The 27754-nt window shown below is 44.2% G+C and overlaps 1 protein-coding gene across 1 annotated transcript in view; it reads right to left on the bottom strand.

Moving 5' to 3' along the window:
• MAPK12 (mitogen-activated protein kinase 12) overlaps positions 1 to 24540 on the bottom strand; it is a 36279-nt gene extending 11739 nt beyond the window's left edge. Inside the window, exons 1-5 of the mRNA XM_026053808.1 lie at positions 24425 to 24540; positions 23389 to 23518; positions 15019 to 15077; positions 10025 to 10136; positions 21 to 50 (exon numbers count right to left, since the gene is read on the bottom strand). Of these exons, the coding sequence (XP_025909593.1) occupies positions 21 to 50; positions 10025 to 10136; positions 15019 to 15077; positions 23389 to 23518; positions 24425 to 24540 (447 nt within the window). The remainder of the gene's footprint in view (positions 1 to 20; positions 51 to 10024; positions 10137 to 15018; positions 15078 to 23388; positions 23519 to 24424) is intronic.
• Positions 24541 to 27754: the final 3214 nt, after the last annotated feature.

Below are 27754 nucleotides of genomic sequence, written 5' to 3'. Positions count from 1 at the left end.
TTTATATTATTTCTACTTACCCTGTGAATTATGCCTGACGAGTGAATATACTGTAAAAACAGAAAATAGTTTTTAGTTCATGTTGCCTGTTGGAGAAAAAGTACTTTTTTTCTTGGTGCTAAAGTGACTGGAAATTAGCAAGTGTGGATATATTGTGCAGAGGATGTTTCTGGGTTTCCTTTAGATTTAACTCCGAGTAAATGAGCACAAATTTTATCATCTAAAAAAGAATAAAACAGAGTTTGAAAGGAATACAAGCAGATAGATTAGAACAGTCATGATCAAAAAGACATACATTTATGAAAGAAATTCATGTCCATTTTTAAGTACCGCATACTATATACTTTCTATCAAGGTCATTATAGAACGATTTCAAGAAAAAGTCTTGAGAAGTCCCAGCTTTCCAAAGAAAAAACACTAGCTACTGATAATAGATCTAGTGTTTTGCCCTCCCCTAAAACCTAGGTATCAGCAACAGAGTTTCAGTATTCCTTTAGATCATATAGTTCTTCTAACTCTTTCCATTTATAAAATCCTGCTGAAGTTAATTTTGGTCCTGCTAGATAGATAGATATCAAAATTAACCCTGCTATTTTTTATATCAGAATTGCTCTCCTACAAGAGAGGTCTCCTCTGCACTGTCACGGCTTCAATTCCTGTGCTTCAGCAGGACTGCATCTCAAGAAAGCCTTTACGATTACAGCAAAGTCTAACCAAGGTCTTCACTGAAAAGGCTGGTTTTGTGCTTCAAAACTTCCCAAGTGAAAGAGCAGAAGTGCTGCTGCAAGATGCCTTCCCTTCTCACAACCTCCCAAGCTCTGATCTGCTTGAGGGCTCTCAAAAGTCAAAGCAACCAACTGGGTGCCCAAGGCTGCTTTGTCTGGGAAGCTCTGAAACGAGGCATCAGCTCAAATACAGACCTCCTGGGTCTATCTTGACCACCCATTAGTGATGGGAAGGTAGCACTGGTGCCCAGCTCCTTCCCCACGTAGAAAAAACTGCCCTAGAATAAACTTATTTTCTCCACTGACTATCAATGAAGTCTCTAGTAACCAGCTGAGATGGTGATACCTGTTCTGCAAGTACTAAAGGGCAGAAGGGGAATCACATCCCAATACATGTCTTAAACTGACTTGAAAAGGCTGCACCGAGACTCCACCGGAGCCACCCCAAGGTGGAAGCACAAGAACCTGATGATCACACACCTGTGGGGTGGTTTTGTTGCTTTCTTCTCGGCATGTGAAAAACATGGCAGTTCTGAGAACTGGTGTTTTTTACACCAATCCCAGACCCAGTAAGTTCTGAGACTCTCATGTAGCAGTAAAACATGCTTGTTATTCAGTAGTCAATGAAGCAGCACAAATATTGCACCCCAGCACCAGGTACCCTGTTCATGATGCTGTTTTAGAAGTTTGTATAGTGGCAACCTGCTGCAATGGAGACTTTGAGGATTGTGATAAAAAATGCAACAAAGGTGAGTTCCTGCTGTGACTGCCCCTTCTCAGAAAGCCTCCTTTCCTCCTGCTATAGGGCAACACATGGACTACGCTGATTAGCTCAGATACCTGAAGCCAGTGAGCATTTATATTCTTGTTACACTGTTTTTGTATGGCTGGTTTTATTTCTGCCTCTCATACCAGGTTTGGTGCAACACTGGCAATCCTACAATAGTTTATTTTGCAAGGGACCTCATGCTGCAAGGGAGGATATCCAGGCAAAACTCCTGTTCAAAGCAGATCAACTAGACCAGGCTGCCCAAGGGCCGGACCATCTCCAAGGTGACTTTTTCCCCTTTGCATTTAAAGAGAATTCAGCACGTTGCACATTGTTCTCATGTTGCACGTGTGACTGTTGTCTCTTCCCCAAGGGGCAACCCTTGAAATGAAGAACTACAAAGCAGCATTTCCATCAGGGATGTGCTTGAAGTGGATGGGGATGGGAGGAAAAAGGCACAGAAAGAGGAAGCCTCCCACGTGCGCACAGACCCCAGAGATGCATTAAAATAACGTGTCTCTAGCAAGCAAGCTCCCCACAAACTGCTAGCCAATAAATGAAAAAGAAAAAAGACAATGTCTTTGGCAAACTGTCATCTTCATCACGGTGTCACGATGATCACTATCTTCTAAGTTATTTCAATGTTTTCTCACTGAAGCCTCCTGATTCTCCAGAACACATGTGCTATAAATAGTCTGTAGTTTAATTTTACTGAAAGGACTATTCACAGCCAGGAAACAACAAGGAGACCCAGGAACGTCTGCACCTAATAACGTGGCAGGTACAGAGAGGAATTTAAAGAGCAGCCATTTCTGAAGTTTTAGTAGAAGTCATTCTCAGCTGTTGGAGGGTCTCATTATACGAAATAGCACTTATTTCTGGTGCTAAGTTAAGCACTAGTCTTTCCCCAGCTGCAATATTGCTGTTTGTGCTGCAGAGCTTTTTAGGAATAGCAATATTTTTAACTGCACCTTATTATCTGCTGACAGGTAACAGCAGTGAGCTTATGCTAGCCTTAGCTTAGAAAAAATACTCATCTCAATTCAAAAAACGTGTGAAATTGGATCCAATTTTTACCAATACATTTATTGTCAGGTTTCACCTTGAAAAAAACCATTCAGACCACAGCACAGAATCAAAGACAGGTTGGGAGTGGAAGAGACCTCTGGAGATGGCCTAGTCCAAGCCTCCCGCTCAAGCAGGGTCACTGGAGAGCCTTGCACAGGACCCTGCCACAAGAGCTTGTGAGCATCAACATGGCAGGACACACCACATCCTCTCCGGACAACTAGTTCAGCGCTCAATCACCTCCCAGCAAAGAAGTTTTTCCTCATGTTCCTAGAGAACTTGCTGCATTTCAGTTAGTGCCCGCAGCCCATCGTCCTTCCCCTGGCCCCATCCGCTCTGCACCCTCCCTTGGGGCTCTTCCTGGTAAGATCTCCTCTCAGTCCTCCCTTCTGCAGAGGGAAGGGTCCCAGCTCTTGGCCTCTGCTCATGGGGGAGATGCTCCAGGTCCTCAATCATCTCAGCAGCCTTTGCTGGACCCGCTCCAGGAGCTCCACGTCTCTCTTGCACCGGGGAGCCCAGGTCTGGACACAGATGCAGCCTCCTCAGGACTGAGCAGAGGGGGAGGATCATCTCTCCTCGACCTGCTGGCAAGGACATGCTCCTCATAACATTATTACTGCTGTATTTCATTCAAGAACTCAGTTAACACAAGCAAAGTGCAGTGGGGCACGAGAGATACATACACTACCCTACAGACAATTTTTGGCAGTCTGTAGAAATCCTTGCACGAAAGTTTCAGACTGTGCAAGCAAGCTATGCAGCAGCTTTCTAAATTCTAAGCATTCTTGCCTGTATATGTAACATACACTCAAAATACAAAGCTAATCAAAAAGGAATTATAAAAGATTCAGGCGGAAGTATTTAGTGAGCAGAATGAAAAGGAGGAGAGTGACTTGGCAGAGAAAGGAAAACTGAAGTGGAACTGGGTGAGGGGCAAAGGAAAAACAGAAAAGCAGAAAGAACAGCCTCAGTGTGAACAAGGGAGGGAAACAGGGATCCTAAATGAGAGAAAAGGAGAAATGAAAATGATATTTGTGTCCGACAAATGGACACACAACCGCAGCTCACATCTGAAGAGGATCCTGATCAGAGAGTCAATGATCATGGGTCAATTTAAGGAAAAATTTCTTAACAGTGAGGGTAACAGAGCCCTGGCACAGGCTGCCCAGGGAAGTTGTGGAGTCTCCTTCTCTGGAGGTCTTCCCAACCCGCCTGGATGCCACCCTGTGCCCCGTGCTCTGGGTGTCCCTGCTGGAGCAGGGGGTTGGACTGGATGATCTCTAGAGGTCCCTTCCAACCTCAACCATCCTGTGATTCTATGAATGGGCATTCCCTGCAGAAGGGAAGAGATGGAAGACTCAAGGCTGAAAGAGCTCAAAGCCCCAGCACACTCCACCTACCCAAAAACATCTATTTGCACCTTGTTTCCTGCAGTTTTTGACAATCGCTATTTTTTCTGTCAAAGAGGAATGAAGTGGCCCAGCACATCTGAAAGACCTTCCAATCTCGAAGCTCACACTTAAATAAAATAAAGTCCAGCTTGGGAACAGAAAAAGGCAATGCATTACTGGTTTTAAGCCATGTCAAATCATGTTGTTTTTTCCACCAAAGCTGAAGTTACATTCCAATAAATTACAAGATTTTTGAAAGAAAGGAAATGAGTATTTCCTTCCCTACAAAAGGAAGACAGTAAAATGGCACAAACATAATTGACAAACAAGGCTGCACAGACTTAGAAAGCAAAGCACTGAGGGCTGGATACAAATTTTCCTGAACTCTACATAAACCTTCCTTTGGCCTCAAAAAGACCCCAACACTTTCTTCTTTTTAAATGAAGTCCATGGAGCATTTCAGCATATAATTGTTTCAGAACTAGGCTACAGAAAATACACAAGAATGAAAAATATGCAAAATGAAACATGCAGAGACCTATCCCAGGGCCTTAGTAAAAAGGTATCTATTTTATCCCCTCACATAAAACCACTCATGCTGTTATTTTTACATATATGCAAAAAGGACATGTAAATGGGCCACTACAACAGGACTCTGAAATGTGGCAAAAATAAAGAATAGCTTTCTTGCCTTTGAATGAACTTAAATACAGGTGCCATAAAATGTTTATGCACTTCACACAAGGGACAAATGCATATTGCAGTTAATGCCTGTATTACCAAATAGCCAAAACAGAGCCCATCAAATTAAAGAGATGCAGAAATAAAACATACATACATCATAAAATTGAGAGGCCAAGAGGGGGAATTTGGAACAGCTTTACAACAAAAACTTACAGAATTGCCTACTCCTTCTTTCCAGGTATTGCAAGTATTTTTCCCCTATAATGCCTTAACTAACTACTACTTACAGGCATGCTTTTCATCCCAACAAAAAACCAAGCTTCCTCAACAAAACACAGATCTGCTGTTTTTCTTCCAGAAACACTACATCTTTACAAGATTTTCTTGCAAATCCAGGCAAAGCACTTCCTATATAGCCAACTTACCAGTGGCTTTGAAAAAAGAAACAAACTATTGACCTGTTTTCATTTTTTCTGTATGCTAGAAATCCTAATTTCACCTTAATCACTAGCACGGACAGTGCTGCAGAAAGGTCCCTCAAACATGAAACACTGGAGCATTCCTGACACCTGATTTCTTGACTGGATTTCCAACTAGGTATATTGGTAGGGCTGGATGGACTAGTGCAAGGAGACGAAGCCAGAGTTTGCTGGAACAGGTTAAATAGTAAATGCTGTTCCCAAGTGTTTGGCTTGCAGGCAGTAACAAAACATCAGTGTGGCAGCTATGGCTTATTCACTGCTGTGTGCACTGTATTCACCCTGTGTGCAGGGTGGGAGAAAAGGCAAAGCATTCGTGTGAATCACTGCTAACAGGAGATCTAATAAAGTTACAGAGGCCAGAGACCCCAGTTTACCAGATTATAAAAGTATTCCTGCTGGTCACCTGATAACTAGAAATGCTGCAATTTTTATTAACTCCTGGGAATCCAAACTTACGCCAAGAACTTCCTGCTCATTTTCTCCTTATGCTAAGCCTGGCTCTGTTTTGTTCAGATATACTCTGATGTTCTTCAGGTATAGGTCAGTTGCTTTGCTTGCCTTCTACATGCACTGATCCAATGGGCTCTGGAATGAGCCCTTCTGGGCCCACAAACGCTGTTTGCAGACGTAATCCAGATCACTAGAACAAAATAAGTTTCTCAGCCATTCTAAGATAATTCATTGGATTTAAATTCATTATTGATTCAATTCATGCTAAATTTTTACAATTCATATGCTGTAGAGCCAAGGGGAAATGAGCAAGGCAGGATCCAACACCAAAATACACTTAGTAGGTCTTGGGATGGGAGCGAAACAATTTACTTCTGCTGGTATCTGCTGAATAGAGAGAGACAGAATCATGACGGGCAGGCTGTTCCTGCTGTGCCTGTCCAGCAACAGCATGATAGCCTGGCATTTTGTGCATCTGTAACAGTGTTTGGTGATACAACTAGAGATCTGGAGGAGCAATACACCTTTCTCTGTGAAGCCTGGGTCTGTATGTCCAGTGCACAAGAAGCTCCTTATGCCACCCATCTCCCCACACAGCAGATACCACTTGTCTCGCACAAGTACAAGCACAAGCACAGAGGGAACTCTGCCCATACCTTGTATATTGAAGGACCATAAAATGAAATTGTAGAGGCCAAGGCGCAGCCAAAGAAACCACATTCAATTCTGGACTGTTCTGGTGTTTGTCTGCGGCAGAGCGGTGGGAGCTGCAGGGCTGCTGCTGTGGGACAGCCAGGGCTTGAGGCCGCCCAGCGAGGTCAGGGATTCACAACAAGAACGTCCCGGCTTCTGCCCAGAGAATCCAGAAGGTTGGAAGGGACCTCAGAGGTCATCTAGTCTAATCCTGCTGCAAACGCAGGGTCACCTAGAGCACGTGGCACAGAGCTGTGTCCAAGTGGGTTTGGAAGATCTCCAGAGAAGGAGACTCCACAACCTCTCTGGGCAGCCTGTTCCAGGGCTCTGTCACCCTCACTATCAAGAAATTTTCCCTTAAGTTCCTGTGGAACTTTTGGGGCTTCATTTTGTGGCCATTTCCTCCAGTCCTATCGCTGGCCACCACCAAAGAGAGGCCGGCCCCCTCCTCCTCACTGCCTCCCTTGAGACATTTATAGGCACTGATCAGATTCCCGCTCAGCCTTCTCTTCTCCAGGCTGAACAGGCCCAGCTCTCTGAGCCTCTCCTCACAGGGCAGATGCTCCAGGCCCCTGCCCAGCCTGCACTGTTGCTGCAGGACAGCACGGCTTTCACGGGAAGGGGCCTCCCCGCTTGGAGCCAAGCCAAGAACTGCCAAAGGAACAACAGCCCTTTTGTCATCAATGTCTTGTACACCCTAACAATAAATGCTGTGATTTAAGGCCTGCAGTACCAGCTGAGACTGTGAGGCATTTTCATATCATATGAATGTGAATCATATCAATATATGAATATGAATCATCAATATGTGTTAGTGAGGACCTGGGAGCTCAAGGAGGAGTTTCTTTTGTGCTATAAGAAATAAGCTCTGCATTGTAAGGAATGAGTTTTAATCACCATTCATTTTGTAAAAGCCAAATATCATTAAAAAAAGCCAGTGATAATAAACAGTCTAGCAGAAAAGATCAGAAAATGAAACATATAAAGTCCATATGCATACAGCTAGAGTACTCAGAATCACCTTTGTGAGAATCATAAAAGGTTACAACAAAGTTGTGCAGTTCTGCAATTGATCAGAAAGGAGTTTAATGAGGCCCAGGGGATAAACGCTGGAGTAGAAACAACATAATTTCTGACAAAGACAGGGGGACTAAACAATCTAGTAATTGGCTAATTGGGCTTATATTAATAATTGGCTAATTGGGCTTACATTCAGGGTTGTCCTCTGCAAAAACAAGGCCAGGAAAAGCCCCCAAAAGCTATCTCAAAGATAGAATTTTCATTATATTTGGTTCAAGTACTTTTTTACATTAATTTTACATTAAAAATACTCCTCTCATATGGAAATCGTGTTCAAGCCAAGCCATGACTTAATGAAGGAGCTACAAGACAAAGTTCTCCTATACAGTTAAAAACTAGACAGATGTGAATGATTCCTCCCAGCCTTTTATGAAAGCTTTCATTATTTAACAGTGTAAAACACAGGCACATTACGAAAGAAGGCACCAAAAATTCAGAATGCAGTGAAGGGGGCAGGAGGTCGGCAAGGATGAACAAGGAGGTCATTACTAAACTCAGACATAAAAAGGAAGCCTGCAGGAGGTCAAAGCAGGGTCGAGTCATCCAGGGGGAATATGGAGACACCATCCAAGTGTGCAGAGGTGGGTTATGAAGGGCAAAGCCTACCTGGAGTTGAAGCTGCTAAGAGATGTTAAGGGCAATAAGAAAGACTTCTACAGGCGTATCCCCACCAAAAGGAAGACCAGGGAAAATGTGGGCCCACTGCTGAATGAGGTAGGGGCTGCTGACAAAGGACATGGAGAAGGACAAGACAGTCAATGACTTGTTCTCCTATTATTTCTGGTAAGACTTGCCCTCAGAAATCCCAAGCCATGATAAGCAAATAGTCCTGGAAACTGTTTCCACCCATATTACAGACAAGGTGGTGACTGGGAGCAATCCGCATGGATTTACAAAGGAAAAAATTAAACTTGTGCCTGACCATCTTGATAGTCTTCTATGAGAAGATGACTACCTTGGTAGATGACAAGAGAGCAGAAAGAGGTTTTTCTTGATTTTAGCAAAGCTTTTGACAGTCTGTTAACATCCTCAGAACTAACAGACACCTGGTTGAGCCTGAGCGAGTCCAGCAGAGGGTCACCCAGATGGGTGAGCGATGGCAGCACCTGTCTTGGAGGAGAAGCTGGGAGCAATGATGGGGTTTAGTCTTGGAAAGGCTCAGGTGCATCTTATCAATGTCTATGTCTAATATCAATTACCTCTTTGGAGGCAATAACGAAGATGAAGCCAAATTCCTCTAAGCAGTATGCAGTGAAAGGACAAGAGGCAATGAGCATGAACTGAAACACAGGAAATTCTGCAGAATGTAACAAAAAATTTCTTTGTGCTGTCTGGGTGACTGAGCTGGATCAGACTGCTGAGGGATTCCATGGAGTCCCCGTCCTTAGAGATATCTAAAACCTGCCTGCACAAAGTCTTGAGGAATGTGCTGTGGTTGGCCTTGGACTCAACCATCTCCAGAGCTGCCAACCGCTGCAATTCTGTGAAACGTCATTCAAAAATAGTGTTCTTTCAGTCGAATCCCATTTGACATTTTCAGTTTTTCACCTCAGGTACCTGTTTCTTTGGACTCCTCTGTGTCACTTCCCACTCACAATAGTCACTAACCTCTGCATCTCTTCCTTTTTATCAAAGCTGTCCCAGACCTGGAGGCTTGAGAGATTCTTTAGCTTTATATATAAAATGTTACACAAAGGATACATGCTTTTGAATTTCACAAGAAACATTCAAACATCCGTCTCAAAAAATATATTTGAATATATGAAAATTCCACAGAACTAGTTGTCTATTTAGATTTAGAAAAGAAATTTAGTATACTGCAGACCTGGACTCTTAACATGCATGAACCAAACTGAGATGTGCTGCTGTCCCTGAACACCCACCAAAACCAGCACAACCACTAGAAGCCACAAGTCTGTATTCACCATATTAATACTAAAAAAAGGCTAAAACTCTACCCATCAAAAAGCGAAATGTAATCAAAGAAGGTAAGCAGAGAAGGAACCCTACAGTTACTAACTAAAGAAATAATCGTAAAAGCAAAGAAAACTCTTCTCAGGAGAGCACATACCATGTTCATCAATACTACATTTATAGTAGGTTCGTGCAGGCTGCCTTAGCAACAACTAAGTTTGTACAATCAAACCAACACAAGCAAGACTGGAGAAACTTCTCAAACGAGAGAAATCTGAAGCTGATGACACAACCAAGGGCTCTGATTTCCATTCACACAGGATACCAGCTTTGGCTCTGCTGCAGTCAAAGGGATCCTACCTCTGACTTCAATACTTCATTCTCTGTTTTTCTACACTCCTCAAGTAGCCAGTATAAGAGGGATACCTAAACAGCATTAAAACCAACTACCAGGGAAGAAGTCTTGACTAAAAATCACAGCAGTGATAAAACCTTCTGGTTTACTGAAATACAGAAATATAGTACATCCAAATTAATGTATTACAAATCTTTATGAGATCTGTACTTCTTTTTTTTCCTGTTTCCTTGAAATGAAAACAAACAAACAAAAGGGGAACATTCATCATCACAAATCATCTGTTGTACAGAATTCATCATTTATATTACAAAATTTTATCCTGCTGTCAAATACCAACTGTCTATAGTGCTACATGTTGGTTTACTAGGAAAAAAAAAAACTGTGAAGTAAAAATAATAAAATTTGCCAACCTTTAGGCCTTTTAACATCTGATACACCAGGAACTGGATTCGGTCTTCAGTAAGCTTCTCATGCTTCATTATCTTACTCAGGTCTGTTCCCATAAACGGCATGACTAGGTAGCTTTAAAAAAAGAAGTACAAAATCACTGTAAATTTGTAAAATAAATTGAAACATAATTCAGTGCAGTGACATATTTCAACAGCAGATCATTATGTTCACCAAGTAATTCCACTGATCTCCCCCCTCCAAGTTTCTCTCTTTTATTTTTAATCAATTTTTATTTTTGATTGTCATTTATAGCTATTATACAACCCTGCCTCTGGTGAGGGAAAGTTGCTAGTTATCAGAAGGGTACAGGGTCTGAACTAATCCAGAGCCACATGACACTTTCCAGATATCTGCACAGAAAACCAAGGCATTCTCACAGTGCTATTTACCTTACAACCATGACCATAGGGTTCACAGAATCACAGAATATTCAAGGTTGGAAGGGACCTCTAGAGATCATCTAGTTCAACCTTCCTGCTCAAGCAGGCACACCTACAGCATGTGGCACAGGGTGGCATCCAGGCGGGTTTGGAAGACCTCCAGAGAAGGAGATTCCACAACCTCCCTGGGCAGCCTGTTCCAGGGCTCTGTCACGCTAACAGGAAAGAAGTTCCTCCTCACCTGGAGACGGAACCTCCTGTGTTTCAGCTTATGCCCATTCCCCCTTGTCCTATCGCTGGCCACCAATGAAAAGAGCTTGTCCCCTTCTTCCCTGCATTCTCCCTTCCTGAACTTATACATGTTAATCACATCCCCTCTCAGCCTTCTCTTCTCCAGAGAAAACAGGCCCAGTTCAGAGAAAACAGGCCCCAGAAAACAGGGTTGGTGGAGTAGTGATCTGAGCAACCACAAAATTCACTGGGTGGTTCATTCAAATAGACAAAGTCAGATATATCAGGAATAGAGTTCATCAAATTAAGATTCCACTAATTTTCATGTGGGATTGTAAAATCCTTAACCTTAGGTAATTCTTATTGGTGCTCATGGCCATCAGGCAGAGAAAGCTGGAGAGTGTTAAGGTGGCATTTCAAGGACAATCTTTACATGCTACTTGTAGGAAACGCAGAAAATTTCCTGAGAGCCACGTCTGGACCCAAACAGAGCTAGGCACATGCCTGGCATCCAAGGTGAAAGCCAGCAGAGTTCTTCTTATTACATAAAAGCAGATGCATTAAGAATTAGATGTGATCACTGTTTCACAAGCATAAGTTTTATTAATTTGCCCTAAATGGATTCCCTTGGTCAAAGAATGCAAATTTTAACTATGCTGAGTTGTCTCATTAGAGCTGCGTAAAAAACTTCATTTGTTGTGTTAGGATTGTGCTGCAAACTAACTAGATATTAAACACAAAGCCAGAGAAGGATGGGATGGGATACTCATTTAGTCACAACGATTACAGAGAGTGTATTCAAAATTCCCCAGGTACCCAACCTTGTTCTCTTGACTTGGGCTATGGGGACTCCGGCCCCCCCAGTCCCAGCACTCATAGCAAATCTGCTACCCTTTTGGATAGAAAATAAACAAATTTAATTTAGTAACTACAAAAGACATAGCAAATATGGTCTATGAGAAATTAAATTTCTCATCTCTACCCAAGTACATGACACTCTGCTTCTTATTAACAAAGCAAGTTACTTAGAAAATGGAGTTCAACTTCTGCTGTATTGACACCCCTGAACCTCGACAGTATATTAAGTTCTACTCCTATCCAAACTCATAAAATTCATTTTTTCAAGGGCCATAAATATATGACTCAGAAAACAAATGCAATACGATGTGAGGTGAGAGAGACAGCGAAATATCTACATGTCCTATACTACTGGTGGGGCCCTTGAACATCCCTAAGGAATTTCCTTAGCCTCCACCATCTGTGTGAATCCCATGGATCTGGATGGACAGTGATGCATCCGATCATACCAAGCCCAAAGCAATCCAGACCCACAAAGTACTGCCAAAAGCAGGATGGAAAGGATAAATAAGAGGGCACTTGTACTGATGCACTATTTGATGAGTTTGCAGTTTGTTGCCTTTTAATTTCTGATAGTCAAGATAGACAACTGCAGTATGGGAGAACAACAACAAAACAGGAGATGAAAGGAAAAACACTCCTATTTGAGTTTTAAAACTCCAAACTTATGAACAGTTTATGAACAACATTGAGACAGGGCAATGTGTGTATGTAATACTATGGGCATCTACACACAGATGAGAAAAGGAAGAAGAAAAAAAAGAAATCAGCTACATTATAGCACTTCTTAAAGGAGCTTCATCTTTTGATCTAGAAATTTTGTGTTGCTTCATAAAGGCCTAAGTATTACTGTGATCACAGCAGCTGCAGGTCTCGTAATTTATCACTATATTATGGGCATTTAGAAGTGTGGTAGCTACCTGTGGCTTCCACTGCTGACAGGAGTTACTGCAGAAAGGGTATCATCATCATTAGCAAATACAGGGTTTCGATCTTCCTAAGCAAACGGCTCTCACAGAGCTAGATTGGATAAAAGTTACCTGTTCTTTTGGGTCATAGCTATGTTGAACTACTCCAGCAAATCTTTGACTGATAGTAGGCTCACAACAACACGGCCTAACTAAACCATTTAAGTTCCCTACTTTGTCTAAAAAATTTCTGAACATTTCTACCTTGCTACAAATCCTGTAGAGCTTTCCTGGGGGAAAGGAAGCAGACTCTTTCAAAAGAAGCATCTTTAAGATAAATTCAAATAAGCAAACTCCCCCACAAAAGGCAGAATTAGAAAACATTTTACACTGAACAACTGCTTAAAATTATTCCCCTTCCGAAGTGCATTTAAATCATGGCATAAGATTTCTTCCAAATGCATTAACACAAATTTGCAAATTCAAGGCGAAGACATGACTGACATTGTCTTTCAACTCTCTGTCAACTGCTCAAAAGTGAGAAAACATGTTTTTATTATTATAAATACATTTCCAATCCATACCTGGAATCTTCCAATTATCTAAACATACTAGGCACCAATCCCTAACTCTGTTCAACAAAGAGCTTAGTGCCTCATTCGTGGATGTTTCCTGCGGATCCCAGCGAAAGCCCCTCACCTCCTACAACACAAGGAGCAGCCACCCTTTATGGCACATTTCATATGACACAAGCACAGACAGTGAATGCAAATAGCACAGATCAAGGAAGATACATGGTAGAATTTAAACTGGCCCAAACCTCCCCCCTCTCTGATCTTGAAGACCATTTCAGCCAGCTGAGCTCTGAGGCTGAAGGACATTAAAATGAGTATGGGGAATCCGAATCCTAGAGGAGAGGGAAGCCCCTGAGGGGTTTTGTCTTCACTTATTACATTGGCTGGTGGGTTATGGTGGCAGGTCAAGCACGTTCCTGGCCAGACAGCCAGCCCAGAAGTGAGCTATAGTGTATACTGTGAGTATTATATAATGTGGCTCCATGCCATGTTGCAGGGAAAAACTTGAGGTCTCAGGTAAGAGCATCTCTATGGGCTGATTGTGGTGAAACCTGCCTGAGCCCTGCTGCTTCCAGACACAACTCACCTTCAGTTTTCATCTTTTATAACAGGTCACAGATGAATCCCTATGACTTGCTAGCAAAAACGAGGTGCCCCTCAAACAGCTCTTTCAACCTCTAATCCACACAATAAATGACTCTTGCTCCAGCTTGCTCTTATCCATCAGCTTATCAAAAGTCTTGGAAGCAGATGTGGCCACAGGTCTACCTGTTTATATTACATATTTACATATGTAATATGTAAACATATTTACATATTTAGTTGCAACAATATTCCTCCTATTTGACTTGCTCTTCCTAAACTTGAAGGATGAATTTTTGTTTTATATATATATATATATATACACACACATGTATATACACACACACGCACACATATATATATACACACACACATATATAATTTACATTTAAAATGCAATTCGTGAATGCGAATCTCCTGTAAGTGTGTTGTATTTTATGTTATCTAATGTTGGAAGGATAGGCAATATGGACAGCAAAACTCTTGGCTCAAAGGTCTAAGTGAGCTATAAAATCCAATGGGAAATATGATCTATGATTTTTGTACTTCATTTTCTATCTTTTCTTGTTAGATAACTTTGCATACTTGTATGTTAACAAAAAATGTTTTTGAAACATTAAACTACACTAGAGGAAATCCCAAAGCAGCTCAGTAACATGACAGCTATACAACAGGATGGTTGTTTTGCTCATGAACCAAGTCCACAAGAACTGTAGCAAGACCCGCTGACAAAACCTGTAAGCTGAACATCTGCCTGCGGAGCTGCTGAAAGGTCAGAGGGACCCACGTCAACAGCAACCTCTGCTGTGTAGGTTGGGCCACCTTGTTCTGTGGGGAAGGAAGAGGGGGTCCAAACCCCCCCTCAGCTGGATGCAAGCAGCTGCAGAAGGGGCAGTCTGTGATATAAACACAAGAGTCACAAAACCCAGCAGTTCTGAATTAATCCTGAGGCTGGGATGCATCACGCTGGCACTGTGTCATGTAGCAGCCATCATTTTCAGGCTTGAGAAGGCTAATTTTGAGTTGCAGACGTGAAAATGATGACTGCTACATGACACACTGCCAGCGTGATCCATCCTAGCTCTAATCTGAGGCAAGGGCGGCTCTATCACTTGGTGATTTGGGGGCTTAGGGTAGGAAATCAATATTTCAAAGGAGGATTAGGGAATTCCTCAGACTGCAGTTTACTAACGATTGAAAGGAGCATACATCTTGTAAGACAGGTAACTGGCTCCACTAATAACCTGGAAACCTCAGCCTACCAATTTTAGGCAGTACCCAAGACTTACATTAAGATGAAATTCAGAAAAAGCCATCAAGTGATTTTTTTTGGAATTCTCCAGGATGAAAAAAGCCAACAAGCCCTTCCTCCAGATGAGTAATAGCTCCTGCTCCCAAATACAAACAGCACAAAACTTACAAGTCATTGAATTTCTCCAGGGTTACATCTGGTGTGAATACGTCCAGTATTCCAATGACCTAAAAATAAAGAGGAAAAAGGGAGAAAAGATTAATATTGTCTTAACAAAAGAACTGTACGATAAGGCACAAAATATAATCAAAAACATTTCTATAAGAAAGCATTAATTATAATGGGCATGCAGACAGCAGAAAGAATATCAAAGCAGTGCTTAGCACTATCAGGCTTTGTTGTGGGTTAAATTTTATAGCTCTGAGGACCATGTAACCCAGTGGTAAAGAAAAAATATTATATTTAAAAAAAAATCCTAGAGATTAACAATTTTAATGAAGAGGAGAGAGTACCTTTTAACTTGAACCACTTAAGCATTGCAAATAAACCAGTAAATTAGCTAATTCTGTGAAGCAGTGTGTGTTACTTAGCAAGCTGGGCCTGGTACCTGCCAGTGATGGATACCAAACACTTTATGCCAGCTTCTAACTTCAGTTATGGGCTAATTTAGGTATTTGGATTGCAACCCCTAAATGGTTATGTGGACATGCAACTAGGGCTGAACTCTCTATAAAAAGAGTAAATTATCAAGAGATTAATATACTTTGGCTTAGGTTCTCCCTAAGAGCATTTTGGGTCACACAAATGCATTCCATCACCCAGCACAGAAGTTACAAACTAATAAAATTGATTTCCCATCACAGATTTTTATGTTTTTCAACAGAACTATATCAACTAATTTAATTATGACAACTGCCAATGCTTCTCCGCAAACCATCAAACATTAGCGAATTAAATATACAGAGCCAGATGCTCCAAAGCAATGTAGGTGTCTCAAGCCAAATCCCTGCTCTGAGGCTGCCAACTCCAGGCAATGCCCAAATATCCCAGGCATTTAGAGTCGCATCTTTTCATCTTCCTTCCTGCACTGCCCCAATCTTGGCAAGGCCCAGGGAGGCTCAGTATCTTGCTCAGAGCTAAGCCCAGCAGGAACCCAGCAATGAGGCTTTCCTCTTAAGGAATCTGCTAGGTTTAGCACATCAAAGACAGACTAAGGTAGGCTCCCGAGTTCCTTCCTTCCACAAGGAAGGAGCACATAGGAAGACTCCCATATTCATTTTTTCCAGCTATCCAGGTGCCAATTCCTGACAATTTTCTAGTAGTTTTCCAAAGGGGCACCCCAAGGTAGCTGGTAAACAGAACAGCTGAAAGTCACACTAAAAAATTACCCCAAATGTTTCTGTCTTCCTATTTTCAACAGATCTGGGCAGAAGCTGCCCCAACAAATGGGGACAACAGGAATGGAAATGTGAAAAAGACATGATTATTATTCCTAAAAGTTTTATAACTTGTTTGAACTTATTCAAACCTATCTCCATGGCTATGCAGTGTAAGGACACTGGATCAAACACCAAATGAAAGCTAAAACAAATGGAAAAAGAAAAGCAGTTATCAGTCCTCAGGAACGACAGCACAGCCAGCAGCATATTGCATTGTATTATAGAAGAATAGTAAAATCTGCTGAATTTGATAACAATGAAGATGCATTTTGGCTGTTATTTTGGGGAATAATTAAGATACTTTAATAGAGATCTTTGGAAAAGGATATGGAAGTAGGGGGAAGTGAGGTCAGAAATGCTGAAAAAAATGCAGGAAAAAAGAAAGACCTTCCTATGGAATGCAGGAAAAAAGACACACCTTCTCATAAAAGACAGACCTTTTCATGAAAAGCTTTAAATAAAAGAACTCCTCTCCAGTTGAGATAAAGCCCTTAGTGCACATTATTTTTATCCTGTCCTCTTTCAGAACAGGATACTGGCTACAATTAGCTTAGATGTTATCTTAACATTAAACAAGATAAAAATCTAATAAAGATGAAGACAGGAAGGCTACAACTCTCTGTCTTTGTAGCCCCACAGATCTGAAAAAAACCTCACATATTTTCCCAGGGATTTGTAATATGAAACCAATTAAAGAACATGTCCCCCTTAAAAACAACAATTAAATCCACAGAAGACATATGCACTTGCAGTTATTCTTTAGTGCTAACATCACAGAAAACAAATATTCTTCAGCATTTTGCATCAGAGTTTTTGCATAAATCTATAGCAAAAGATTTCATTCCAGAGGTGGAGGCAAGGGCAGGAAGGCATACAGAGGAACTGGGAAGGAATGTATGGAACACCCTGCTGTGTGAATCCAGCATCCAAGAGACATGGTCTGTGTGACATAACCAATCAGAGAAGTCGTGTGCTCTCCATATGCTAAAGATTTCACTATTACAAAGAAGGAAGTTGATTTTAGCAGCAGTGTTATCCAACACGTCCTCCTTTTCCAATCAAACCCCACATTCTCAGAGGGAAGCAGTCCTCCTAGTTTCCCTCTAGGAGACAGTTTCCATGCCTTCCCTTACATGAGCTGTTTGCCTGGGCAGCATGAACCTTAAGGCTCCATCATATCTACATGCAGCACTGACTGATACAGCAAGAAAGAAGGGACAGAGCAGAGGATGAGCAGCCTGGATGCACCTCCACGCTGATCTGTGTGTGAAACTGGTACCCACTGCCAGCGTGAAAGCAGAAGCAAGAAGAACATGCTTTAATACAGGTCACATCGGACTAAAAAAGAAGATGAAGTGCAGTAAAATGTTAACTCATCTCCATCAAAGTAAATAGGGTCTCTGGTAGTTACTTTATGCCTCCTGAGATACACAATACACACTGAATTTGGAAGGTAAAACTGCAAATTATTGGAGAAAAACATATTTGCATGCATTGCTACAGAAGCCTTACAGGGGAAAAGACCACAGAGCTCAACACTGCTCCACTTGAAAAGCATTTTAAAAAACAAAACAGAAACCAGCTTCTCTTTTACATGCCAAGTATTGCACAATACCACTTTTTATTTTTTTAGTTTTACAAAGTGAGCTTTTTAAATACCTAAAATTCACATATGGTATCATCAAAAAAATAGAAGTGAGGGACCCATTTCCTTTTCCTTGGTGATCTCTATGTAGCAGCTATGCTTTGGGATGATTTTCCTTTACTGGAAGAGCCATTATTATTTCCACTTATGTCATAGCTTTCTGCAGATACATTAAAAATAAGGAGGCCCAGGATAAAATGAATCCTCTGAGGAAGATGCTGCAATTTCAGCTACTTCTTTGGGAAAAGGACTGGACAGATTGTAAGAAACTTCCTCCTCCATAAGATCGTGGAAAATCCTCTATTTATCTGTGGAAAAATCCTCTCTGGACTAAACTCAGTATTTGTAAAAACTTCACAGTACTTATAGATACTATCCCATCACAGAAGCAAACTAGAGTAAAACTATAAACTACAAGAAATATTTATTTTTCTTAATGATGTGATTTATACTAAATATACGGGAGCACCTTTCAGACATTCTGAAGTTGGACTTTGGGTGTTAATTCAGCCCATTTATCGTGAGCTGTGATGAGGGCCCAGACAAGGAGCTACAACAGCTGAGACAGTGAGGAAAAGCACCTGGGGAAACACGGCAGGGCTCCCCTCCTACCGTCCCTCTCTCTTTGTGTCCCTCCCTTTTAATTACACTAAAAGACAAATTCTAGAGTGAGGAAGCCCAGCAGAATCTTGCAGAATCCCAAGCCACAGCAACAGCAAAGCTACACGTCTACAGCTCTAGTTTGTTTTACACAGGGGGTGTTTTTACTCAAATATTTACTCTGTTTTGTCTCCTTCCTAAGAAGCTAGTGGGGAGGAGGTGGCAGGCAGGGTGTTCACTCCTTCTCCCCCCTCTCTCCTGGGGCAATTTTAACAGCTGTCAGCAAGTAAATAACAGCTTGGTGTTTGTAAGGCAGTTTCTGTTCTTCACTTACTCTTCCAAACCTGGTTGCATCAGTGGAACACATCAGCAAAGAGCTTCTAATCTATATTCTCCCATGCACCTTCATTTATTTTATTACTTGTATTCAAGGACTGTTCCACTGTGTTTCTATAAAGAAAAATTTTCCGGTGTAAGCAGCACATCAACCAAACAGTCAGATCTTGTATAAATTAATAAGTAATGCAGCTTATGTCTCTCATACAGTAAGTGCTTCGTTACCCTGTGGATGTTACGCCTGAAAACACAGGGCAGTTGAGTGACTGGGGCACTCAGGCTATAAATGCAAGAACATTTTTAGAGAGATCCCTGCTGGCGTGTGCTGCACTATATATATTTATCATATTGCACTATATTTTCTGCAGGATTAGCTTCATCTCCGCGTTCTTGTGCAGTTCCATGTCATAGAGTCGCTGCATCCTACATAATCCCTGCACAGGGTTCACAGTGCAGTCACTGTTCCTTTCATCCAGCAGTTCTGCTATCCAGCACTGAGGGACATCTGTCCATTGATGGACAGAGAGCTCCCTTTCTCCTTCTCCTTCCCTTTCCTTTTTCCTTTTCCCTTTTTCCTTTTCCTTTTTCCTTTCCCTTTTTCCTTTTCCTTTCCCCTTCCCTTTCGCTTGCCATCCCTTTCCTTCCCTCTGTGTAACACCCACAGACCAAGCAGGGCATCCTGCCACAAGGCCATAACATTTTATGCTGTAGAAGTTCCAAGGAAAAAGCCAGAGAACAAGGTTGGGGTGGAGGGAATAAGTGAAAGAAGTGACAAGAGATACCACTGCATGGATTTACTGGCTTCTGATTACACAAATCCTCTGGTGTCCTGTCATGTGCCCAGTTGTTCTAAGCTTTCAGTCAGCAGAAGCAGTCAAAAGGGATTTCCTACTTAATCAAGCCAAAAATACAGCCACAAATGCATTTCTGCTCATAAACCCTATGGAAATTTGCCACCTTCATGCTGGAACCCCAAGCTGTCCTTTACTGGCACTTCCACATGAAGGATGTGAATTCTTAGCTGGCACAGTGAGTGGAGACTCGCTCACAACCAGAACTTCCTACAGGAAACATCTTTTGCCTCTTGGTTGACCCTGGGTAAATCTAATCAAAACAGCCAACAATTTTTTTCCAAAATGCAGAATTCAACATATAAAGTACCCTAAAACTGAATGCCTGCATCATCTTCAGAAAGGTAATTGCAGAACGAGAGCTGAGTTGGTGTCTGTTGGACACCTAAGTTCCTTTCAAAAGGCAGGAAAAAGGAAAAAGCTAAATGGTTCTCATAATGTAAAACATACATTGCTGTTCAGATGTGGGAATACACCTGAGACCAATTTCCACATAGAGCAAAGAGTATGAGCATAATATAGAGCGTCTTTAAGCCAATATTGCAGCTGACTCTTACACGTAGGGTCTCCAGGAAGGGAAAACATCTGTAGAATATTAACTGACTCAATTTAAGAAATGTTTAAAGGGCATTTGTCAAGGATTTCATGCCAAAAACACACTTGGAACTCTAGCTGGTAGAACTTGGACTGAATTTGTGTGTGTGTTTGAATGTATGTTTAGGTACACACATATATGCGAACACCCAGGTACCACATTTCCATGAAAACAACCATCCCAACCAACATTCCCCTCCAAAGCAATCCATGAGCAGCAGCCACTGCTCTTCCCTCTCAAGTGCCATCTCCCCTTGCCTCTGACTCTGAGCTCCTGGTGGTACCTCCAGAACTTCCACGAGCAAACGGAGAGGTGAGGAGGGCACTAGGACGGAACAGCATGAGTCACGGTTCCCTTGTCTTCTCAACGGAAGTGGTCATCATACAACCCTCTCCAGCCCAAATGCTGAACAAAATCCAAGCCATTGGCAAAATGAAATGACATCCCCCACCACTTGCTTCTCTGAGTTTAATTTTAGATACATAAATATCTCCATTGCCTTCAGAATGATATGTGTATGCAGAGCTAAGCACACGAATGAGAGACAAGGCCAGGGCCACACTGGCAATATTTTCATTGTCTTTCAGCTTCTAATTTAGAGTTATAATAGAGATATTTAAGAGCCCTACACTTTAGACAAACTCAAAAGGGAATGAGACAGGGAACAAAGGCAGCATTCCTGGAAAAGCAAATACTCCGGTCTCCTATAAATGACACACTAATGCCAAAGAAGCCATCCAGACCTCCTCAGGCTGTGGTGGGATGAACACTGTAAGGCAGCATGAATAAGTGGAAAAAAAAAGCAGTACCTTATCCTATCTCAGCTGATTTTATTCCTTATTTTTACACCAGTTCCTCTGTTCTGCAGCAAATGGGTATGTGCAGCTACAAAGCGATCCAGCAGCTTATCCTGCTAGAAACCAACTTTCCTTCCAGACAATGTCTGAGGAACTGATCCTCATTAAACTACTAATCCACATTAAACTACTCCTTAGGTGTCAGAATTAGCTTGTGATGTTTGTGAAACATGCCCATCTCCACCAATTAATAGGCCCTTCACAAAAATGGATATAACTGCCATTAAACCATGGGAACAGTTTATCTGTTGACATCCCGGTGTTACGCATGGCCTCTACCCAAGGATTTGTTTGCAGACAGATGAAGAGAGGTCCCATACTACCATTTCCTTTGCTTATATGAGATGCTGTTGATTGCACTGAGTAAAGTGCTGTTTGGGCCACTAGGTCGCACAAAAATCCAGCATGTACAAAGAGAGAGGGTCATCCCTGCAAACAGGGTTGTCTGTTCCTGAAAATGCCTAAATAAACAGGTATATTGACCCACGTGAGTCACCTTCCTTGCAAGGTAAGATAAAAATCCAGGAAAAGATGACTCCTGTATTTGTTTTTACAGGATGATGGTCATTCTAGAGCCTCTCCTTACAAAGTGCAGGCGGATATTCCTCCAGGGATCAGTAAAGGGGGCAAAGAAGTATGGAACAGAAGTTTTCTTTGAGAGCCTGCCCTGCTCATGTGCTGTAGTGCCATGGCACGGGTTCAGCAGCATCTCCTGCTCTCTTAATGCAGAATCAGAGCTGCTATTTTTAACATAATGTGTCAGCTCCCTACATTTTCTCCTGGTATTCTGAATACAGCATAAAGACAAATGAACGAAGCGAGTGCATCACACTGCTGATGATTACTGCACGCTTAACACGGGAGTTGTGCAGGACAGAAATATTTCACTTAAAGGTAATCACTGTGGGGGAAACAAAGCACCACAAACGCTCCTCGTCTGGATCCCACACCAAATGTGTAACCACAGCAGAAGCCATTTTAAAAGAGAGCAAGACAGCAAACTGGATGGAATTTGGACCATCAAAACTACCTTTATGTAGTGCTGGAATAGGAACAAAAAGGGAAGAGGAAGATTTCCACCAGCAGATCAGTGCAATACTGCAACAATATCCTGAGCAGGGATACATGGGGGCAATACAGTCTAAGTGGCTCTTGCACATCACCTCCTCCACATACTTAGATTCCTAAAACCCCAAGCAGAGGTAACAGAGTGGCACGGGCTTCCAAACATCCCTTTTTAAGCGCTATTGCATCCGGTGTGATCCTTCAGTCACTCTGCTCCAAGGGAGTGGAGGACTTCCAAAGTACAACAGCCATGGAAGCCACCATGGGGCACACGGCGGTTGTGCTACCACCACTGTCTTCAAAAGGGTGCACCACGCACCAGGGAACGCTGTCCAGAATGGGAATTGCGGACAAGAGGAGACAAAAGCTCCAGACCTTATGGCTGTAAATCCATCCTTTGGCGGGCTTTGGTGGGATTTGGACTGAATTTGTGTGTGCTTATCAGGCACACAGGTTCATAAGCCTGTACAAGAAAGATGTTTTTTTTTTTTTTTTTTTTTTTTTTGACAGGTAGGTTGTTTTTTTTTCTGGACAGCCAGAATATTCCAGAGATTATTCTTCCAAACAAATCTAGCCGTTGTTGGTACTCACCACGTTAATACTGCAACGTTCAATGGCAACAACTGCTATTCCTATTACTACTAGTTCCTCTCGTTCTTTCATCCATCCAGCTCCAAAGAAAACTATAATTTCCCACATCAGTAGTATTTTAAACTAGATTATTGTATGTGTCCTTTCACTAAGTCACCTGCAAGTCTCTTTCTTCACATGTACTCTTCAAATACAGCATTTAAAGCCAAACTGTGATCTTCCAATCCCACCCTGGACCGGGCACTGCTGGGACCAAGCATCCTCATCCCAGCCACCTGCATCCCACAAAGACTTATCTGTCCAAGGCATTTTTTTCCAGTTGTTCCCCAACCTTTCTCTCTTCACGTGGGCACAAACCTGGCCCATGGATAGGATGCTGGAAACGCGGCCCTCGGCTCCTGCACGCAACGTGGCTGGCACAAGGCTGTGTCCCATGGCACGAGGCCGCGTCCCACGGCACGCAGCCGCATCCCATGGGACAGTGCGGGACCAAGGCGGGCAGCCTGGGGCCGGGTGCCCCCTCGGGGCGCCGGGGCGGCCGCCGTGCAGCCCAACTCACGTTCTCGTGGCGCATGTGCTTGAGCAGGCGCAGCTCGCGGTAGGCCCGCTTGGCGAAGAGCTCCGACTGGAACGGGCGGTAGAGCTTCTTGATGGCCACCCGGGCGCCGCTCCTGCCATCCACGGCCGAGCTGTGGGGGAGAAGGGAGCGTCGTCCTCACCGGCCGCCCCGCTTGCTGCAGGTGTCACCCGGCCGCCTGTTCGCTGTAGTCGTCATCCGGTCACCCTGTTACCCGGCTGCCCTGTCACCCGGCCACCCGATTCACCACAGTTGTCACCCGGCCTCCCTGTCACCCAGACGCCCTAGTGAATGGAAGGGGGGACCCCCCTCCAAAAGCTGCTCCCCAGCCTCTGCTGCCTTAGGTTTAAAGCACCCACCCTGTGGTGCAGAGCAGCCGCCTCCCCCAAGCTTTAAATACAGGAAAAACAGCAATGAAACAGACCCTGGGGGCCTGTGCCCAGGGCTGGGGGTCCCCTCGGGTCGGTGTCCGCCCTGCCTGGGACGGGCTCAGGGAGGAGACACCCCGGAGAGGGGGGACACGCACCTCATGTCGGGGGACACGCACACCCGCACAAGGGGGGACATGCACATACACTCCCCCACACCAGGTCAGGACACGCACAACCCCACAAGGGGACACGCAGACACACACAGACTGGTTGGGGGGGGGCACAGGGGGCATGCACACCCGCACAAAGTGGGTACACGCCCGCACACACTCGTGGGGCACGCACAACCCCACATGGACACACACACACACACAGGCTGGGGGGGACCCGGGGGACACGCACACCCAGAGGGGACACACACACACACACACACGGGTGGGAATGGGGGACACCCGCCCCCCCACTGCCCCCTCCGTCGCGCACAACACGTGCAGGGCCGGGCGGGACGTTAACAAACAACCCCAACACCCCCACCCGACACAACCCCCTGCCCGGGTCAGGCAGCGCGCGCGGGGGAATAACAATAGCCATGAGAGAAGAAAGAAGCCCCGCGTCCCGCGCCGCTCCCGCGTCCCGGCCGCGCTCACCACACGGCCCCGTAGGCGCCGGAGCCCACGGGCTGCAGGTCGCGGTAGCGCTCGCGGACCTCCCAGCGCGTCTTGGCCACGTCCTGCCGGTAGAAGCCCCCCGTGGGGGAGGACATGGCCCCGCCGCCGCTCCCCGCGACACCCAGCGGCCCGCGGCGGGAGGCGACGCGGCGCGGGCCGGGAGCGGGAGCGGGGCCGGGAGCGGGGCCGGGCTTGGCCGCGCGCCCCCTCCCCGCCGCCCGCGGCGCCCCCGCGCTGCCGACACGCGGGGCGGCCCCGAGGCGGCCGCAGGGAGCGCCCCGCGCGGCGGGAACGGGCGGGAACGAGGGACCGGGAACGGCGGGTCCTGGTCGGGATCGGAGGGCCAGGACCGGGAACGAGGGTTCTTGGCCAGGAACGGGAACGGAGGGGTCCTGGCCGGGAACAGGGGGTCCTGGCCAGGAACAAGGGGTGCTGGCCAGGAACCAGGGGTGCTGGCAGGTACCAGGACATCCTGGTCAGGACGAGGGTGTCCTGGTCAGGGACCTGGGAATGAGGGGCCGGGGCTGGGAATAAGTAGTTCTGGCCAGAATGAGGGGGTCCTGGATGGGACTGATGGGCCCTGGTCAGGACCAAGGGGTCCTGGCCAGAACCAGGGTGTCCTGGCCAGGAATGAGGAGTCCTGGCTGGAAACGAGGGGCCCTGGCTGGAACCTGGGTGTCCTGGCCGGGACCAAGGGGCCCTAGCTGGTACTGAGGTGCCCTGGCTGGCACCGAGGGATCCTGGTTGGTATCAAGGGGTCCTGGCTGCTATTGAGCTGTCCTGGCCGGTACCAAGGAGTCCTGGCTGTGGCAATGGTGAGTGCGGAGCAGCCACCAAGGCGCAGGAACTTGAGCCCAGTGGCAGGTCACTTTGCTGGTGTGAATTAAGAGTAAACTAAGGGTCTCTGCTGTGCAGCTGCAAGCAAACGTATCCCATCCTTCCTTTTCTGAACATGCACCTTAAGCACTTACACCTTTTGCAGTCCCAATCTGGGCTTGTTTTGCACTAGATGTTATATATATATTTGATACAGCTGACTTTTACATGACCATGTTAAGTAATAGGAAAGAGTACAAATGGAAAGAGGAAGGAATGAAAACTACAGACAAAGGAGGGCAACTGCACTCAGTTATATTCCTAGAGGCCACAGAAGGATTTTACTGCATTTGATAGTATTTTGCTGAAAAAAATAGAAGAAAAGGGATCAGCGGAGCAGAGAAATACATGATGGTTGTGGTAGAAGCTGCAGAGACAAAGGGCACATGTAGCAGCAGCAGGAGCGCTGATAAAAAAGCAGGGAAGATGAGGCAATTTTTTCATGGCTAGACAGGATATATCTCTGACCACTTTTTACCAAAAATCAGTGTGTGCAGAAGCGTTTGGCAGGAGCAGAAATGAGAGACAAGTGACAAACTGCTTTTTCCCTTCCTAGTGTGCACGTTCCTCCTCCACCCTGCAGCCTTGAGGGGCTGTCATCTGGCTTGATGAAGAATAAATGATGGTTTGGGTAAGCGAGGTGGATGAGAACTTCCAAATTGCCTTTGCTCAAAGGTGTACACCTGTGGACTTCATGGTTCATCCTTATCTCGGGATCAGACCCAGACTTCCGCAGAACTTCATACATTTAAATGGAAACAAGTCAACACTTGACTCGGTGGCTCAGCGCAGGTGCTCCTTGTGCTTGCCTGCTGTGATATAAAACAGGAGCTTAGAGCGATTGCAGTGCTGGTCGTGGAGGAGAGCAACCTTCTCAACATTCCTACAAAAAATAGGCCTTGTCCAGCACGTGTAAGGCAAAGACCTACTTCAAAAGATGTTTTTCCTTTTTTATATATATTTTTTCCTGCTTGAATATAATTAAAATATCTTAAATATTTATATTTATCTTTAAAATATTAAAAATAAGTTGTACTTTTGGGTCTGGAGAGGCCTTTGCTGTGTCTGACTCCAGCTGTCCCTGAGCAGGGTGGCCACGGCTGAATAATTCAGGCTGGCTGTCACTGGAGTCCAATGTGTGGCTTAGCTAGAATGGAGTAATGTGGCTTAGCTAGAAAGGCGTAATCTGGCCCCGTTTAATTGTTCCTGCTGCCTTTTTGGTAGTTGCCATGGGCCCAGGCCTTTTTGGTTGGAAATACTGGATTTGGAAGATCAGCTCTTCCTTCTTCCTCTCATCATTCACGTATCAGATACAGGGAGAAACTCGCTCTGTAAAGGTGCCTGCAGAGCAGGGCTGCAGATGTGCTGGAGGCCAAGCTGCACAGCCTGACATCCCGCCTCGGGATCCGTGTTTTCCAGGGCCGCTCTCTGCCGGTGGATGACCCGCCTGACTTCCTGTTTTAGTGGGGCTGGAAATGGATCTGCCGTCTGACAGGTAATGCAAACCTTGTCTCAAGTGTTTAGTTAATGATACGGGTTTGTTTTTAAAAACATCGTAGTCTCCAAAGATTTTTTTTTCAATTTCTAATACCACTTTTATGCAGTGTTTGCCATTCACATGATGGCTGGAGTAAAATACATGGTGCCTCCCATTCTATTTTTTTCAAGGTAAAAATATATGTTTCTAATACAATGAGAATCAATTCTGACATTGATCCCTAGCTTGTTTTTCCACAGTCTGGCAAAATGATGGTTTGTTATTGTTTATTTTCAAGGGAGAAAGCAGATCATTTTGATACTGTAGGATGAAAGTACTAAGCCATCATCAAGGTAACATCAGCTTAGCAGAGGTCAAATACAAGATCAGCTCTCCCTATCAGGTCACACACACAGCACTGTCATAAGAAGGGAAAATTGGTCTAATAAAATCCTCATGTGTGTTTCTGGTGATACTTGGATATATCCACAGCATCTAGATCTCATAGTAGAGCCACAAAAAGACAGAGTCTCAGTATCCTGCTTTTCCTGGGTGGATATTTGGCGTTGTGTTTTCCTGAAGACAGTCTGCTGCAGTGAGACTAATACCATACCACCATACCTTAACCCAGGCAAAGTGTCCTTGACAGGGCTTTAAAAAGGAGAGCTTTGTTTCTGCTTTCGGCATGTATTTATTGTAAAGACTGCAGAGCAAAAAGGAGTAACAGAGTAAGCCCATCATGACAGCATGACTAAATGATAATTAATGATGGGAAGATCACACTTTCTTAATGCCTGCTCTGTAGAGAGAAGGTTGGCAAGGTTGTTACCATGAGGACACATTTGTTTTGTTTTGTTTGATTTTTAAAAGCCACCTTCAATCTGTTGGAAGGTCGCCATCAGCTGCAAAGCACACAACCCACATAGGATGTGTACAGTAGCCGTTGTAATCCCTCC

The sequence above is a fragment of the Nothoprocta perdicaria genome, unplaced genomic scaffold (assembly GCF_003342845.1).
Source record: "Nothoprocta perdicaria isolate Ctin4 unplaced genomic scaffold, notPer1 scaffold_119, whole genome shotgun sequence".
Lineage (NCBI taxonomy): Eukaryota > Metazoa > Chordata > Aves > Tinamiformes > Tinamidae > Nothoprocta > Nothoprocta perdicaria.
Note: the sequence above shows the minus strand (reverse complement) of the source record. Positions and strands in the feature narration are given on the sequence as shown.